This window comes from Gopherus flavomarginatus, chromosome 1 (assembly GCF_025201925.1).
Source record: "Gopherus flavomarginatus isolate rGopFla2 chromosome 1, rGopFla2.mat.asm, whole genome shotgun sequence".
Taxonomy (NCBI): Eukaryota; Metazoa; Chordata; order Testudines; family Testudinidae; genus Gopherus; species Gopherus flavomarginatus.
Genome location: NC_066617.1, coordinates 202,836,563 through 202,854,036, shown reverse-complemented (window position 1 = coordinate 202,854,036; position 17,474 = coordinate 202,836,563). Strand labels below are relative to the sequence as shown.

Genomic DNA, 17,474 nt, shown 5'->3' with positions numbered 1-17,474 from the left:
CTGCACCCCTGCCCCAGTCAAGGTACCTCACTTTATTTTCATTTACTTCCCATTACTTATAAAATAAGAGGAGGATGAAGAAGAAAAGAATGAAAAATGGGAGGGAGATCAGAGAGAATGTTCTTCTTCTTGGCTGTGTCCCTAGGGGCGGCCCCAAAAATGAAGCTGCGCACAGGGCTCCACTAACTCTAAATCCACCACTGCCCGGGGTATTCCTAAAATACTCATTTTCCCCTCATATAGCAACAGCATTCTCTGAAGAGTGGCATGGTAGCGCTACAGATCCACACAACAAAAAACTGCCTCTACAACTGACCCCTGAACAAACCTTTTCCTGTTTGACTCGTCTCCGTTTAGCAAAGGCATTACATTAACCTGGCTAAGTACTGTGGCGGCTTGCTATGTATATTATACTGTATGATTTTGTGCCATGTTTCTCAGTCAAACCCAGCTTTACTATATATTGCACATGAAGATTCTACCTGTATTTTAAAAGCAATTAACTAGATGGAAAAAATATTCAGTAAAAAGGAGGGCTCCAGCTATGGTCTGTGGACCACAGAGCACTTTTTGGTGGGATTGTTAAGAGCTGGAAGTGTCACCCAGTGCTGGTTCTCTACCTTATTTCCAACTGAGAAAAACAAAATGGGTAGAAGCGGGAGCTTAAACAAAGAGCAAAAGCAGACAGCATAATTACTGTTTTATCCTTCTAAAAAAAATAAATACTCACACTAAAGACAATCGAAAACCCATTATATAATTTCCTAATGTTACTTTTTCATGTAAACAATCCCCATAGCTGGCACAGGGATGTTATGTCTCTGTAAGTAGAAGGCAGGTAGTTTATGTGATGATCACTGAGAGGAGACTGTCTCCCACGGACAATCTCTGTTAAAATGTGGCCTACGCTATGTATGTTTTACTGTAGAAGTTCTCACACTGTTTACCAGCCAGGAGGCCAAAGGCTAGCGGATTCAGCATACATCCCAAGCCCACAAGCATCTGGAAACAAAGGGAAGCAAATCAGTTGGACAGTTAGCTGTACTGAGAGTCACATAAAACCGCCACGCAAGGCTTCAAAAGATTCAGAATTGTGTCCTATCCATCTCTTCTTATTAGACATAATACCACCTACACCACTCACAGTGGCCTTTTTAATTTCCTTTATAAACAGCTTTGGCAGAACAGGAGATGGTGCTGTGACACTTAAAACCAAGTTAATGAGAATGAAGAGTTAAACAGCATTCAAAAATTGCCTATTACAGGGATGATTAATTTAAGATTTTTTAATAAAAGCCAGGCTGCTGGATGCGGATTTAGCTCACCGTAATATTTTGATAAACTACTGTGCTTTTCACAGTGTGTACCATTTTAAATAAAACAAATACCCTTGCAAGTGTTGTAGAGAGGGAACAAAGTGATTTTAAAAGGTGAATAAAGAACTGGCTTGTATTTCCTACTCCTAGAATTTGCTTAATTACCTGAGTGACCTAAGGTCTTTAACACAGAAAATATCCAATGGCACATCAATAATCCACCACAAATGAGTACTGCAGCACAGCTCTATCTGATACATAAGAGCAATCACAGCACACGGGGACCTCCAGGGACACACTTCCAATTATTATAGCCACAGCTTGAATAGCACTGCCTGTTATTAAGGTTGCCTAACACTTCCCACTGTACAGACCCTGTTTTAACTTGCTCACAACCTTGCCAAACTTAAACCGTTTGGGTTGAAATTTTACATGCTGGGTGTCTGCCTCAAGTTGAGGGTTGTTTTTATTTATTTTATTTCAGCAAAAACAGTTCAGGCACTTCTAACAAGGCCAAGAAAAAAATATGTTGTTTTGTCCATATTTAAAAATTATTGAAACCTCTCTCTGAACAGCTCTAGCCTCCCATGCTTTGGAGCAGGGACTTGAATTTGGCAGGGATGTGCCTTTTGCCATGAAAATCCACCCAAATGTGGCCAAGTTATAAGTCTGAAAAACTGTAGTTTGCATTGGCTCAGTAGAGGCTTCTTAGATTACAACAGCTAAAATCTCTGATGATTCCATCCTCACTGAGCATGCTCCAGTTCAGGACCACATGGGTGAAGAGCCGGGTACTCGAATTGAGAGCAGGGAGCCTCCTCAATATCCGCACTGCCGGCATCCAAGCAGCATGGAGGAGTAAATGGTCTGACTCTAATGCAGAGGAGACAAAAGCTGGACAGGGAAGAGGGAAAGGAGTAGATTGGGACAAGAAGACTGGGACTAGAGGATGGGCAAGACAGGGAGAAACTGAGACTGGGAATAGCTGGGCAAGGAGACTGGGACTTGGAGCTGAGGGAAGAGAGGCTGGGATTGGGAGCTGTTGACACAAGTGAGAAGGATGAGCAGGTTCGCTCGTGGCCGGGGGAGGGAGACAGAGTTGGTTAGACAAGGAGACTGGGGCTAGGAACCAGGGGTGGGGGGGAACATGAGCAAAGGAGAGGGGGAAGACAGATCTAGCAAACAGCTTTGGTGAAGAGGCATAACTGAGCAAGGAAACTGGGACAAGCAACCAGGAAGGGGCCAGACTGGGGTAAGGAGCAAAACGCACTATGGAACTTAATAGTGCACGGTAGCTAGGCCCATGTGGACAGCTAGAATGTGGCACGTTAGTGTACCACAGGTTCACATCCTGGCCTGCAGCACACTATGTCATCATGTAGATAACGTCTATGGTTGCTGTGCATCCTTAATTTGTCCCTCCTTGTGCTTATATGCCTATGCATTATGATAGTCTTTAATTACATGATCACATATTTTCCCACAGGACCCCTGCCTCATTCAGCGCACAGAATGGACCTGCTCAAGGGATGAATCTGGGTTGTGCAATAAAGGAGGCTTCTGTTTATTAGGACCCCTGACTCATTTGTTGCAGAAGTTGAAACATGTGTAATGAATGAGGCAGAGGACTGGAGGAAGAGAACGGGGAAATCTCATGCTTAAAACAACTGAACAGTGCCCCCGAGAGCTGGATTCTATCCCTACCTCTGCCACAGAATTCCTGTGTTATGCTGGGCTTGTCACTTGAACCAAACTTTTTCACAGATGGTCCCTAATTGTGTGTTCCTCATTTTTTGGAAGCCTGACTTGGCCCTGGGGCCTGATCTGCAGAAGTGCTGAGCACTCACAGCTGCAACAGAGGTCAATGGGAGCTGTGCTTGAATATATAATCCAAATACACTGACAAGTCAGGTCCTAGGCATCTCAAATTGGACACCCAAAATTAGTAGATACTTTTGACCTTAATCTATCAGTGCTTCAGTTCCCCATTTGTAAAATGGGGATAATGCCACCCACAACATCCTGTTAGATGAGTGAAGATAAATGAATATTTGTGAAACATTCAAATACTACAGTGTTGAATGCCATAGGAAAACCCACATGGAAATTAGTAATTCTGCATTCAGAGAACGATTTGAACAGTGTGCAGTAAATAAGGTCTGCAGCCGTGTATTGAACAATGGGATAAAACTTAAAACAGTGAATAGTTGCTCATTCAGTGTGCACTGTCCATCCTGTGCACTGAATGAGGCAGGAGACAAATTAAGGTTGTGCAGGCAAACTTAATTCTGTCATTTCCTTACTTCTGAGTGCTTGACTTTGCAATTTTAATGTTCTTTTAACGTAGCTGTTGGTGTGCAATTGTATATAGCACCAGAAACATGCACGGCAAGTGACAGAAAATGCAGCCCCAGAGCTGAAGAGACCACAATTTATTTGTTAGATCCTGTGAACAGTTACTTTCATGTTTAGACAATGAGAATAAACACTGGACTAATGCCTTGCAGGATTAAGCAATGCACCAGTGCACGATAATTACAAACACCACGAAGGAAGGTGATGGTCACACAGTGCTGTTGCTTTGGTTAGCAATATGCATGTCATGGAGGTTTCAAGGTTTTGTTTGAGTGGGGGAGAGGGGGAATTGTTTGTTGGTTTTGTTTCTCCCCCTCAAACTGGCAGTGATCACCTCTCTGACTTTACACAGGAGAATAAAAAGGTCTTCTCAAGTGGGACTGAATTTGTGAGTCAACTGTGAGAGAAGTTGAGAAAGGCTATGCAGCTTAAACATACATCTTTCAAAGAGTACATGATTTTCCCTTTGCATGTACCCAACCTATCCAAAGATTAGTTTGCATATTGGCTGGCCATCAAATTTCACATATTTACGATATAAATATTAAGAAAAATGTATATCTATTGTTATTTTGAGTATTGTATGCAGCCACTATGTAATACTCGTTGCCTAGCAACATTTCTCAATCCTTGCAGAGAGGCAGCATATCAGAGGTAGTCTCGAAGAGTTTAACAGCAGCAAAGCACATGGTTAAGCAATCAAAAGGATGAAATCTTCATTACATTCTCACTGCATCCAGGAAGAGGGTTTATATTCAATATAATAATGCAGTATATCACATAAACCCATTCTGCAAAAATTATCCGCAAAATAATGAAGTCATTATTATACTTCCCTCAAATTATGCAGACAGATAGTCCTCTTTAATTAAAAACAGCATCATGGAAACAAGTATGTCTCACAGGGCACATACAGCAGCCAACAGTTCAGACATGTTGGAATTAAAAAAAAAAATCACTACTGCCAATTAGTATTGACATTTCATTTAAGGTCAGCAACAACAACAGGATCTATTGAAGTCCTATTATTGGCTTCTGGGAAAAAAAAATACGCATCCAGGAGGAAGCAGTGTCTTTATTGTGGAAGGTATCTCTCAGGGTGTGTCTACATGGCAGTCAGACATCCGCAGCTGTCCCATGCCAGTTGACTTGGGTTCATGGGGCTTGAACTAAGGGTGTGTTTAACAGCAGTGTAGATGCTGCAGCCCGAGCTCCGGGACCCTCCCACCTACCATGGTCCTGGAGCCTGGGCTCCAGCATGAGCCCAGACATCTACATTGCAGTTGAACAGCCTGAGCCCCACAAGTCCAAATCAGCTGGCACGGGTCAGCAGAGGGTTTTTAACTGCAGCGTAGACACACGATCAGAATACAGCTTATTTCGACACTTGAAACAAGACTATTTGCAGCACTATGGTTTATGGACTTACAATACAAACTAACTCGCACAAGATAAAAATACTTAGAACTCATAGTAATTTACAAGTTATATGCCAGTAGTCATAGGATACTTACTTGGATTACCCATCTCCTACACATTTAATCTGATACCTACAGAAAAGACGAAACCAGCCACCATAAATGTTTACATTTTAAGAGATCAAAGGGATTTTAAGGGATCTTATATAGACCATACCCTCCTCTTCTGTGATCTTGATTATGCTTGGAGATTTTATATGGCAGTGATCTTTCTCCCAGGTTTTCCAAGTTCCTCACAACTGCTCCTCTCTCCATCAAAGCCTCTATTGTGCGCTTCAGTGCAGAAGCCATCTCAGGCTTTAAGAAAAGAAAAGAAAAGAAAAGAAAAAAAAAACATTCAGATAGGGTTCTAAGTTAATTAGAATCAATTAATATAGTTGCCTTGTTAAATTGTTAGAGGCAGCAAATTAGCAACACAACAAGCCAACGAGGAAACATGAATTGACAACTTGCTCATATATAAAAACAGAAATTTTGAAACTGCAGCCCTGACTCTGCTACCACTGAGTTCAATGATGCAAAATCAGGCTCTATTGATGGGGAAAAAGCCGAAACAGCCGATGGGCCTGATTTACCTCTGCCCTGAACATTATATAGCCATTTATACCAGTCCACTCTGATTTGGAATCATTTTGCGTGCTATTTGTACTTGTATAAATAAATATATGAGGTTCAGGGGAATAGTGAATCAGCCCCAGTGGTTTTAAGGCTCTAATCAGATTTCCATGGACCATTAACACAATAAATAAATCAGTGCATTAACAACAATTTCTCAGTCCAATAAACTGGTATAATTTATGGTGTTGCTCAACATAATAAGCAAATCAATTAAAAAGTACACAAAGGGAATCAGCCAAAGTTTGGCTGATTGCAGATACCGATTAGGAAGAGAACTATTTTACATGGTCATTTCAATTATGTATGTGTAAAACGAACATGGAGCCTTGTTTAGATTCATGGTGAAATATTTCACTGACTTTATAAATGTTTGGCATTTGAGCAAAAAAGTTTGGCTTTATTTATGAAATAAGGAATTGAAAAGGACAACGTATAAATGAATTCTGCTCCTAACAAGCGATTGTTCTTATCTGAGGAATGGACACACTGCCAAAGACTAAACTTTCCTTCTGAGTACATACCGAGGCTAGTTTATAGTTTTAGATCAGTCAGTTCAATACTCACCTTTCACCATTACTTTATTTCATCTTTATTTACAGAAGAGCTAAAATAAATGTTTCAGTTGTGCATCTTCAAGATTGTTGGAACTTGGTAAGGAGGATTATCAACATTCCGAGGGAACAACACATTCATCCTACTGTTTATGACACACTAAGTGATGTTGACAGGCAATCTCAAGAACCACAACCATGTTGTTAATACAGTGTTTCTAGATGCTGATGTGAGAAGAAAGAGGAAGTACTTTGGGGTAACAAATCCCATACGGAGAAGGGAAAACGGAGACTGTAAGTAGTTCTAATGTCCAACAGAATTATAAACAATATGCTGTACAGATACTTATAAGATAACATCTCGCAACAAAACATATTCCTGTGCTCACTTGCTTGATGTAATGGCAATAGCTGGAAATAAGAAAGTTATGAAATATAGTTAGCAAAGTTTTTAAATGGTTCGCATTTAAGTAAACATACCACCGTGAGTCTCAGCATTCCCTCTCAGCCTGAAGTGACCTTGTGTAATTCCTCACTTACGTTATCTGTAAAATGAGTGAATATGAGTTACCTCCCTCTAAAGGTAGGAATATGAAGCCTGGGTTAACAACAAGAAGGTAACCAGAAATATTAACAGCAGCCACTCAAAGCGCTGTTACTAGAATTCATAGTCTCCTGGCTTGCAGCTCAGTGCGCATTGCCCTAGGCCAGGGGTTTTCAAACTGGGGGTCAGGACCCCTCAAGGGGTCGTGAGTTTATTACATGGGAAGTCATGAGCTACCAGTCTCCACCCCAACGCCCGCTTTGCCTCAAGCATTTATAATGGTGTTTAATATATAAAAAAGTGTTTTTAATTTATTAGGTGGGGGGGTCACACTCAGAGGCTTGTTTTGTGAAAGGGGTCATCAATACAAAAGTGTGAGAACCACTGCCCTAGGCTATAGGACATCTTATAGGAGAGAGTTTCCCCTCTCGTTTTACCAGACACGCAAATACAGCATAGACGTGCAACATATCTACAGAGCTTGCTTGGACTACTGGTGCCAAAAGCCTGGGAACTGAACAAAGGAACTCTGGCTGGGTTAGAAGGACTCGTTCTCCAGAGAGAAAGAAGTTGCCGGGGAAGTGTTTGGCAAAAGCAGAATGACACATAGGTGCTGCAGCTAGGATTGCAGGGGTGCTGCAGCAGCCCCTGGCTTGAAGTGGCTTCCATTACATACAGGGTTTTCCAGTTTGGTTCAATGGCTCTCAGCACCTCCACTATAAAAACTATTCCAGCACCCCTGAAATGACACCCAGGACCTGCTGGAGTGTTTGAAGAAACTAGGTCTGCCTATGCTACTGTCGAGATGGTAAGCCTTAGGTAAGAAGACATGCATGTAGACTGTTTCAAAATCCTTTTTTCAAAAAAGACGGTTACTCACCTTTGTAACTGTTGTTCTTCGAGATGTGTTGCTCATATCCATTCCAGGTAGGTGTACGCGCCGCGCGTGCATGTCTGCCGGAAACTTTTTACCCTAGCAACTCCAGTGGGCCGGCAGGTCGCCCCCTAGAGTGGCGCCGCTATGGCACTAGATATATACCCATGCTGGCCCGCCCGCTCCTCAGTTCCTTCTTGCCGGCTACTCCGACAGTGAGGAAGGAGGGCGGGTGTGGAATGGATATGAGCAACACATCTCGAAGAACAACAGTTACAAAGGTGAGTAACCGTCTTTTCTTCTTCGAGTGATTGCTCATATCCATTCCAGGTAGGTGGTTCCCAAGCCTTACCTAGGCGGTGGGGTCAGAGTGAGAAGTCGCGGCCTGGAGCACAGCAGAACCAAAGGCCGCATCATCTCTGGACTGCTGGACCAGGGCGTAATGGGAAGCGAATGTATGGACCGATGACCAGGTCGCCGCCCTACAGATCTCTTGGATCGGGACGCGGGCGAGGAAAGCCAGCGATGATGCCTGTGCTCTGATGGAGTGAGCAGTCACACGGCCCGTCGGAACTTGGGCCAGGTCGTAGCAGGTCCTGATGCAGGAGGTAACCCATGAAGGTAACCTTTGGGAAGAAATCGGCAGCCCCTTGACCCGGTCCGCTACTGCCAAAAATAACTGGGGGGACTTGCGGAAGGGTTTGGTCCTGTCCACATAAAATGCTAGTGCCCGTCGGACATCTAGCGAGTGGAGCTGCTGCTCCCTGCGGGACGAATGGGGCTTGGGAAAGAAGACTGGGAGGAAAATCTCTTGGTTCACATGGAAAGCTGAGACCACCTTGGGAAGAAAGGCAGGGTGAGGTCTCAGCTGTACCTTGTCTTTATGGAAAACGGTATACGGTGGGTCCACCGTGAGGGCCCTCAGCTCTGACACTCGTCTAGCTGAGGTAATGGCCACAAGGAAGGCGGTCTTCCACGAGAGGTAGAGCAGGGAGCAAGTAGCTAATGGCTCGAATGGAGGGGCCATGAGCCGAGTCAGGACCAGGTTGAGGTCCCATGAAGGGGCCGGAGGGCGAATTTGTGGATAGAGCCGCTCCAGCCCCTTCAGGAATCTCGCCACCATAGGGTGAGAGAAGACCGAACAGCCGTCCACTCCAGGATGAAACGCAGAGATGGCGGCTAGGTGGACTCGGAGGGACGACAGTGCCAGACCCTGGGTCTTAAGGGACCAGATATAGTCTAAAAGAGTGGTGATGGGAGTCTCCGTAGGACGAAGAGCTTTCTCTGAACACCAGCAGGAGAAACGCTTCCACTTAGCTGTGTAAGTCGCTCTGGTGGAAGGCTTCCTGCTGCCCATGAGAACCTCGCAAACTAGGGTGGAACATCGCAACTCAGAGTCTGTCAACCACGCAGGAGCCATGCCGTCAGGTGAAGAGACGGAAGGTCCGGGTGACAGAGCCTGCCGTGGTCCTGAGTGATCAGGTCCCGATGAAGGGGCAGGGTAACTGGGTTGGCTACTGAGAGGTCCAGCAACATGGGGTACCAGTGCTGTCTGGCCCATGCTGGAGCTATGAGAATCACCCGGGCTCTGTCTCTGCGCACCTTGATGAGAACTCTGTGAATCAGCGGGATGGGCGGGAAAGCATAACACAGGTGGGCTGTCCATGGGATCAGGAATGCATCCGCTAGAGACCCTGGCTCCCGACCCTGGAAGGAGCAGAATGTTCGACACTTCCTGTTCACCCTGGACGCAAAGAGGTCCATCCGGGGACGACCCCACCTCTGGAAGAGTGAGAGGGTGACGTCTGGACGGAGGGACCACTCGTGCGAACGGAAGGATCTGCTCAGCCGATCCGCTAAGGTGTTCCGCACTCCCGGGAGATAGGAGGCGGAAAGGTGAATCGAATGGGCTATGCAAAACTCCCAGAGACGTATTGCCTCGAGACAGAGTGGAGAGGACCTGGTGCCGCCCTGCTTGTTGATGTAAAACATGGTCGTTGTGTTGTTGGTGAAGACCACGACACAACGACCTTGAAGGAGATGGACAAACGCTTGACAAGCAAGGCGGACCGCCCTCAACTCTCATACGTTGATATGGAGGTTGATCTCTTGTGGTGTCCACAAGCCCTGAGTTCTCTGGGTGCCGCAGTGAGCCCCCCATCCCAGATCGGAGGCGTCCGTGGTCAGGGATGCCGAAGGTTGGGGCGGATGGAACGGGAGCCCCGCACAGACTACCGATTGGTCCAGCCACCAGCGAGGAGAGTCCAGCACCCTCTGAGGGACGGTGACGACCGTGTCCAACGACTGTCTGGCCGGCCGATACTGCGCAATGAGCCATGATTGAAGAGGTCTCATGCGGAGTCGGGCATATGCTGTTACAAACGTGCAGGCTGCCATGTGGCCTAGGAGGGCCAGGCACGTTCGTAAAGAGGTCAGCGGGGCCGCTCGCAAACGTAGAATGATGTCCGACAACGACTGGAACCTGGGCAAGGGTAACAAGGCCCTGGCCAGGGTAGAATCTAGAACGGCCCCGATAAACTCTATCCGCTGCGTGGGGAGTAGAGTAGACTTGTCCACATTGATTACGAGGCCCAAGGTCGCAAAGAGGGTGCTGATCCTGTCGACATGGTCACGGACCTGCAGCTCCGACGTGCCTCGGATCAGCCAGTCGTCCAAGTAGGGGAAGATGTGGATGCGGCAACGTCGAAGGTGTGCGACGATGACTGCCATGCATTTTGTAAACACTCTCGGGGCCGTAGAGAGGCCAAACAGAAGGACCGCAAATTGGAAATGTTGGCGGTCGGCCACGAAGCGGAGGAAACGCCTGTGTTGGGGGGCAATAGAGATGTGAAAGTAGGCGTCCTGCATATCGAGGGCGGCGTACCAGTCTCCGGGATCCAGGGAAGGGATGATGGTTCCAAGGGATACCATGCGGAACTTCAACTTCACGATATACTTGTTGAGTTCCTGCAGGTCGAGAATGGGCCTGAGGCCGCCCTTGGATTTGGGGATTAGAAAGTAACGGGAATAAAACCCCTTGCCCGTCTCATTTTCCGGAACCGCCTCTATGGCTCCCTTGGCAAGGAGCGCGTGCACCTCCTGACGGAGGAATTGCTCGTGAGAGGGGTCCCTGAAGAGGGACAGGGAAGGTGGGTGGGAGGGTGGGGCGAAGAAAACTGCAGGCGATAACCGGCCTGCACCGTACGCAAGACCCAACAGTCCGACGTTATTTGGGTCCACGCCGGGAGGAAAAAGGAAAGGCGGTTGGAAAACTGCGGGGAAAGATCCGGAGGGGAAACTGGTACTGCGCCCCCGGGCGCACCTTCAAAATGAAGGTTTAGGTCCTGGAGGGGCCTTGGTGGAGCCTTGGTTCTGCCCCGTTTGCCCACCAGACTGCCTGCGGCGGTTGTTCCTGCCTCGGCGCCTCGAAAGGTCCTGCCGTGGGCGGAACTGAGAGTATGGCCGCCGCTGCTGCTGCTGGTTTTGCTGCCTGAACGGCCTGCGTTGTGTCGCCGGCGTATGCATGCCCAGCGACCTTATTATGACCCTGTTATCTTTAAGATCCTTCAATCTAGGGTCTGTTTTATCCGAAAACAGGCCCTCGCCTTCGAAGGGGAGGTCCTGGATTGTGTGCTGGAGCTCCGGCGGAAGGCCAGAGACCTGCAGCCAAGAAATCCGGCGCATCGTGAGCCCCGAAGCTAGGGTCCGAGCGGCCGAGTCGGCAGCATCAAGGGAGGCCTGTAGCGATGTTCTTGCTACTTTCTTGCCCTCGTCCAGGATGGTGGAAAATTCCTGGCGTGCATCCTGGGGCAAGAGCTCCACAAACTTCCCCGCCGCTACCCAGGAATTGAAGGAGTAGCGGCTGAGGAGGGCCTGTTGGTTTGAGACCCGGAGCTGCAGTGCCCCCGACGAACAGACCTTGCGGCCCAGGAGGTCCATCCACCTCGCCTCCTTCGACTTGGGCGCTGGGGCCTCTTGCCCGTGGCGCTCCCTATCGTTCACTGACTGGACCACCAACGAGCAGGGGGTCGGGTGAACATATAAGTATTCATAGCCCTTTGAGGGGGCCATGTACTTTCGCTCCACCCCTCGAGCCGTCGGAGGGATGGAGGCCGGTGACTGCCAGATGTTAGTGGCATTAGTCTGGATCATCTTTATGAAGGGCAGGGCCACTCTGGTGGGCGCATCGGATGAAAGGATGCTCACCACCGGGTCCTCAATATCCGACACCTCCTCCGCCTGCAAGTTCAGGTTCTGTGCCACTCGGCGGAGGAGGTCCTGGTGTGCCCTCAAATCCAGTGGGGGGGGGGCTGGAGGACGAGGTGCCCGCCACTGCCTCATCCGGAGACGAGGACGAGGAGACCCCCGGCAACAAGGTGTCCACGGGGGGTTCCGTGAGGGGCTGCACCTCCGTTTCCGGAGAGAGCTCTGGGTCCCGGTGAGTACCGTCCGTTTCCGGGGAGTGAGGGGGTCTAGACGTCATCGCCTCCGGTGGTCTGCGCTCCGCCACAGGGCGGGGGGTAATGTGTTGCGGACCCTGGGCCTGAGAGTATGCCCATGGGTCCAAAACCCCCACTGTGGAGGCCCTCGTTCTTGTGGCGAAGGGTCTTGGAACAGGGCCGCGTGCCTGTCCTGTGCCATGGCATAGACACTGTCAGTGTGGGAGGAGACCGACGGCTCCCTAGAAGGCCAGGGGGGCGCTGAGCTTGGTTGATATGCAGCTCTATGCGCCGTGACTGATGCTCCCCTCGGTGCCGCGACCCACATCGGTACCGGGATCGGGACCGGGAACAGCGTGATGATCTGTGCCGAGATCCCGACCGGGAGCGGGAGCGATGTTGGTGCCGGGAGCGGAACCGCGACCTTCTGTGAACGCGGTGCCTGGCCGGCAGCAGAGACCGGGACCTACCACCAGCGCGGTGCCGGGAGGTCGACCGGGTTCGGGACCTGCCACCGGTTCGGTGCCGGGAGGTCGACCGCGGGGCCGAACGCTGAGGCGAACGGCTCCTGGAGTCTCGGTGCCGGTGGTGAGATGAGCCCGACCGGGACCGTGCGGATGGTGATCGGTGCCGCGAGTACGACCGGTACCGTCTGGGCGACCGGTGCCGGGACTCCGAGTGGCGCCCCGAGTGTGAGCGCCTCCGGGGTGATCGGTGCCGGGACTCGGGAGACAGCGCTCGAAGCATCGGCTTACCCCTGGAAGTTATGCGTCCCGGGGGTGCCAGCTGAGGCTGAGATGGCTCCGTCAGTGCAATTAAGTCCCGAGCCGAGGCGAAGGTCTCCGGCGTCGATGGGACCCTTAGCTCGACCCCTGATCTTACGGGGGAGCTAGGTGGAGCTGGACTCGACGGACCTTCTGGGCCCGGAGTCGACAGCAGTCCTGCAGGCGGTGCCGCGGCTAAGGTAGGTGTCGGGCGGTCCGCTCGGGCCTGCCTTGATGGTGTCGCAGACGCTGAGGGACGTAAATCTGCTCCCGGTGCCGGAGATGGTCGGTGCTGGGGAGTCTTGCCGGTGCCGGCGCGGTCCGGTGCCGGAGCAGAAGTGGCTGACTGCGCCACCGGTGCCGGAGACAGGGCCGCTTCCATGAGGAGAGCGCAAAGTCTTTGGTCTCTCTCCTTTTTAGTGCGAGGCTTAAAAGCCTTGCAAATGCGGCACTTGTCGCTATTGTGCGATTCCCCAAGGCACTTAAGGCACACGTCGTGGGGATCGCTCGTAGGCATCGGCTTCTTGCACGCTGAGCACTGCTTGAAACCCGGCGAGCCAGGCATGGGCCCGGTGCCGGGTGCCGGGGAGGGCAACGGCCCACCCGCAGGCAACGTTTGATAACTATTTACAAGATTCTAACTAACTATTATACTAAAAGGCTATCTACTACTTAACTAAGAGCTATCTACAATCAAACGACGAAGACGAACAGGAGAGCTAGGGACGTGGAGGTCAGCAAGCCGCACTCCACAGTTCCAGCAACCGACACGGCGGTAAGAAGGAAATGAGGAGCGGGCGGGCCGGCAGGGGTATATATCTAGTGCCATAGTGGCGCCACTCTAGGGGGCGACCTGCCGGCCCACTGGAGTTGCTAGGGTAAAAAGTTTCCGGCAGACGTGCACGCACGGCACGTACACCTACCTGGAATGGATATGAGCAATCACTCGAAGAAGAATGCTGTGTTCCTATTGTTAAAAAATAATTACCCAACAGTAACCCCTCAAGATGTGGCGGTGAAGGTGGATCTCACAGTAGGTGCCCATGTGCCCCACGCATGTGACCTCAGCATCTTTTGTATAGCAGTGCGTGACAGGGCAGCAAACGCACTCTGTGCCTCCATGTGCCCCCATACGAGGGCATAAAGAGCAGTGCAACCGTGACCCTCCCTTCGTTCTCTTACAACACAAAGCCTTTGTTAGCTGAGGACTCCAAAGTGGGAATGATGGGCAGATCACAGGATCCACACAGAGTTAGTGGGAAATCTATGGACATAGCTGACAAGAGAGGAAGTGACTAACAGAGTCAAGAAGTATCCATGTTATATGGCATGTTCCACTTTACATAGTGCCACAATGGTAATCTCATCAGCATAAGCTCCCTGTCTTCAGCTATAACATCTGCTCCCCCAAAAAATTTAACAGGGACAACATTAGGAGTGTCTATAGCAGCATGACATGTGAGCCAGCTATGCTGCCAGTGCTAAGGAAGGAGAGGGGCACTCACTGAAGGATATCAGCCCTGTGGGTATGACTGAGGCTGAGGGATAATGTCTTGTGGCTCAGTGACCTAAGCAGGAGCTGTAGGGACCACTTACCAAGTTCATTCCCATCCATCCATGCCTCACTGTGGTATATTTGCAATTGAGAGAGCTGCACCAACTTACCTGAATACAAGCTGGTCTACACTAGAAAATAAGGTTTGTTAAACTATGTTGGTCACATAAGCCACACCCAGGAGTGACATAATTAGCCAACCTAAGTCCCCATGTAGCTCGTACTAAGTTCTTCCATTGACCTAATTACCGTCTTAACTCCACCAAACAGGAGAACCCCTCCCATAGGCATAGGCAGTGTCTACACTGAAACGCTACAGTGGAGCAGTTGTGCTGCTGTAGCATTACCAATGTAGACATATCCCTAGATTCTTTTCTGTGGGATTTTATTTGAAAGGAAAAGGGGTTACAGAGCACAATTGTTTAATGTTTTGTGAATATTGGATCAGTTTATTGTAAAAGTAAATAAAGTATTTGACAGGTCATTATAGGAGTTTACATATAAAAGTAAAGCTACGTACTTCATAGACTATTAGGGTTGGAAGGGACCTCAGGAGGTCATCTAGTCCAACCCCCTGCTCCAAGCAGGACCCATCCCCAGATTTTTACCCCAGTTCCCTTAATGGCCCCCTCAGGGATTGAACTCACAACCCTGGGTTTAGTAGGCCAATGCTCAAACCCCTGAGCTATCCCTCCCCCCAATATAATAACTTCAATATAATTCAACATGACATGTGAGTATCTTAGCTCTGTTAAACCTAGTTCTATTTTGCAAACAAGACAATGTATTACAAGAATAACTTTTAAATTGTAAGTATGTAAAAATCGATACACTACAATTTCTCAGATGAATAATAAATATATCCTATGTTAGCTATTAGAAAAGGAAGAGTTCAAGATATTTAAGCAAGTTATTGGGGCTGGAGAGATTACAGGTTATTACAGAGGTAAATCTTTATTCCTCTATGACAAATGTTAATCCAATCACTGTCATTTTACAATCATTCACCTGCACTTCAACCAAGCAAATTAATATCATGCAGCTTTTTTTTTTAAATGGAGAAAAGAGTCTTTAAAGCTTCTCAAAATACATATTTAAAATGGTTATCAAGTGCATTATTTGACACAACTGCTTTGTTTAAACTGTGGAAATATATGCCACAAGGTGGTCTTTGTAACCCTTATGGAAAAGTCTGTCTAGCACTGGGATTCCTGGAGAAGTGCATACACAGAAAGCACTATCACCTGATAGAAGAGAGGGGCAAAAGTTTGCAGGAAATGTCAATATTTCAAAATCTTGTTTCAGTCTGATTTGAACCTCGTGGCATAGTTGTCCAAGTAGCTACGGACCTACCGGATAGGTCTAGGTATCTGCACTGAACTGGGTTTAATTGCCTGAAATGGCCCTTTCAGCAATTAGGCCATTTCTTAGCAAGTTAGACTTTCCAAACTTCATTGTACAACACTGTGCACTCACCGTATATAACTTATTGGTGCTAGGAAATCCAGTATTCTGAGCTTCAAAGTAGCTATGGTGCACTTACTAACATTTGTATAGCACCTATCACTGTGGTGTTTAACACCCCAAACCTACTGTCAGCCCCCTCCAGATGTCAACTGACATGAACAGTGCTCCAAGCTGAAGCCACTAAGGCTCTGCACAGGTGTAATGGTCTACCTGTGCAGATCATTTTGCAGGATTAGGTCTCAAGTGAGGTTTTGTCCAGGGGGATTTTTCTACTTTACTGCATTAATGGTCTGAGTGTAGTATTCTTGGTAGGTTAATTTAGTAAGTTTATTAATTAAGAACAAAACCCCATTAGACAGCAGTTTTTTGTTTGGGAATCACAGAAATATCTCATATGTATTACTTTCATCTGCAGATTTCAAAAGGGCTTCATCAACCTTTTACAGCTGGGGAAACAGAGACAAAGTAGTTAGCTGACATGTGCAAGGTCACAGTGGGAGAACTGGGAATGGAACCCTGCTCTCCTGACTCACAATACAGTACACTGACCACCCACCGTCTCCTCTCTGTTAAAAGACTTTTACAGTAGAGTTAAACAATAAGTGAGTCCTACATTGTATATGAGTCATTCAAGTAAGGGTTTTTGTTTTTGTTTTTTTTAACAATCTACATGACATGCATTGCAGATTTTGAGCCAAATACAAGCCACTTGAGGGTTTAATTTGGCACATTGTGAAGAGTTAGCTCCACTGAATTTCAGTCTTCCTTAATACTGATGAATCAAGCCAGATATTTCTGTACTATTATATTGGCAAATGAGCCTACTGTTTCTAAAATATTGGACTTCCCCACCAAAACCATGATCTCTAGAAGAAATCTGGAGCTAGAATAGAGCCCCTTGCAATAATTCCAGGGACTAGGTAAAAGTAAAAACAAAAACAAGTTCTGCTTGACCACAGTGCAGAGCTGCATCCTCAGGGAGCCTATTCAAACTTCCATCATTGGAATAAGGTTCATAAAAGCAGTGAAAGATCAAGCCTAGAAAAGCTCTGCTACTCCATGCCCTTCCGTAACAAACACCTTCACATCCATAAGGTCAGGAGGGCCACTGCCACAGAAGGAGACAGAGCTGCCTCCACTAGTAGAAAGTTTCCATATGCAAGGAGAATTCTCCATCACCTCTCTCTAGCCATTTTACATTACTAATATAGCATAAAGTGGCCTTAGTAGAACAGAGAATCTGGCCCAAACTCTATACAAGTTCTTATAATGACCCCTATCGCTGTAGTATCTGAGCACCCAAGTTCATCTGAATCAGGATGCCTTTTAAAACAATTATAAAAGCAACCCTGCATAGATACTTTATGTAGTACCTACTCTTATAATCTTTACTCATAGTATTCTCAACAGAGCCAATTGGGACTTCTTACAGGAATGAAGAATGCAAAAATCCAATCCAAAGTTTGTGATGGCAGAAATTTTACAGATTGCACTCAAAAACAAAACAATGTAA

The 17,474-nt window shown here is 47.7% G+C and overlaps 1 protein-coding gene across 4 annotated transcripts in view; it reads right to left on the bottom strand.

The window, feature by feature from the left end:
* MRPS6 (mitochondrial ribosomal protein S6) overlaps positions 1-17,474 on the bottom strand; it is a 68,543-nt gene that overhangs the window by 9,466 nt on the left and 41,603 nt on the right. For 3 of the 4 annotated variants that reach the window (XM_050929779.1, XM_050929770.1, XM_050929798.1), the window contains exon 2: positions 5,307-5,446. In XM_050929779.1, the coding sequence (XP_050785736.1) occupies positions 5,307-5,446 (140 nt within the window). Of the gene's footprint in view, positions 1-5,306; positions 5,447-6,798; positions 6,832-17,474 lie in introns of those variants that run through there. The other variant, XM_050929788.1, reaches the window with a different exon arrangement.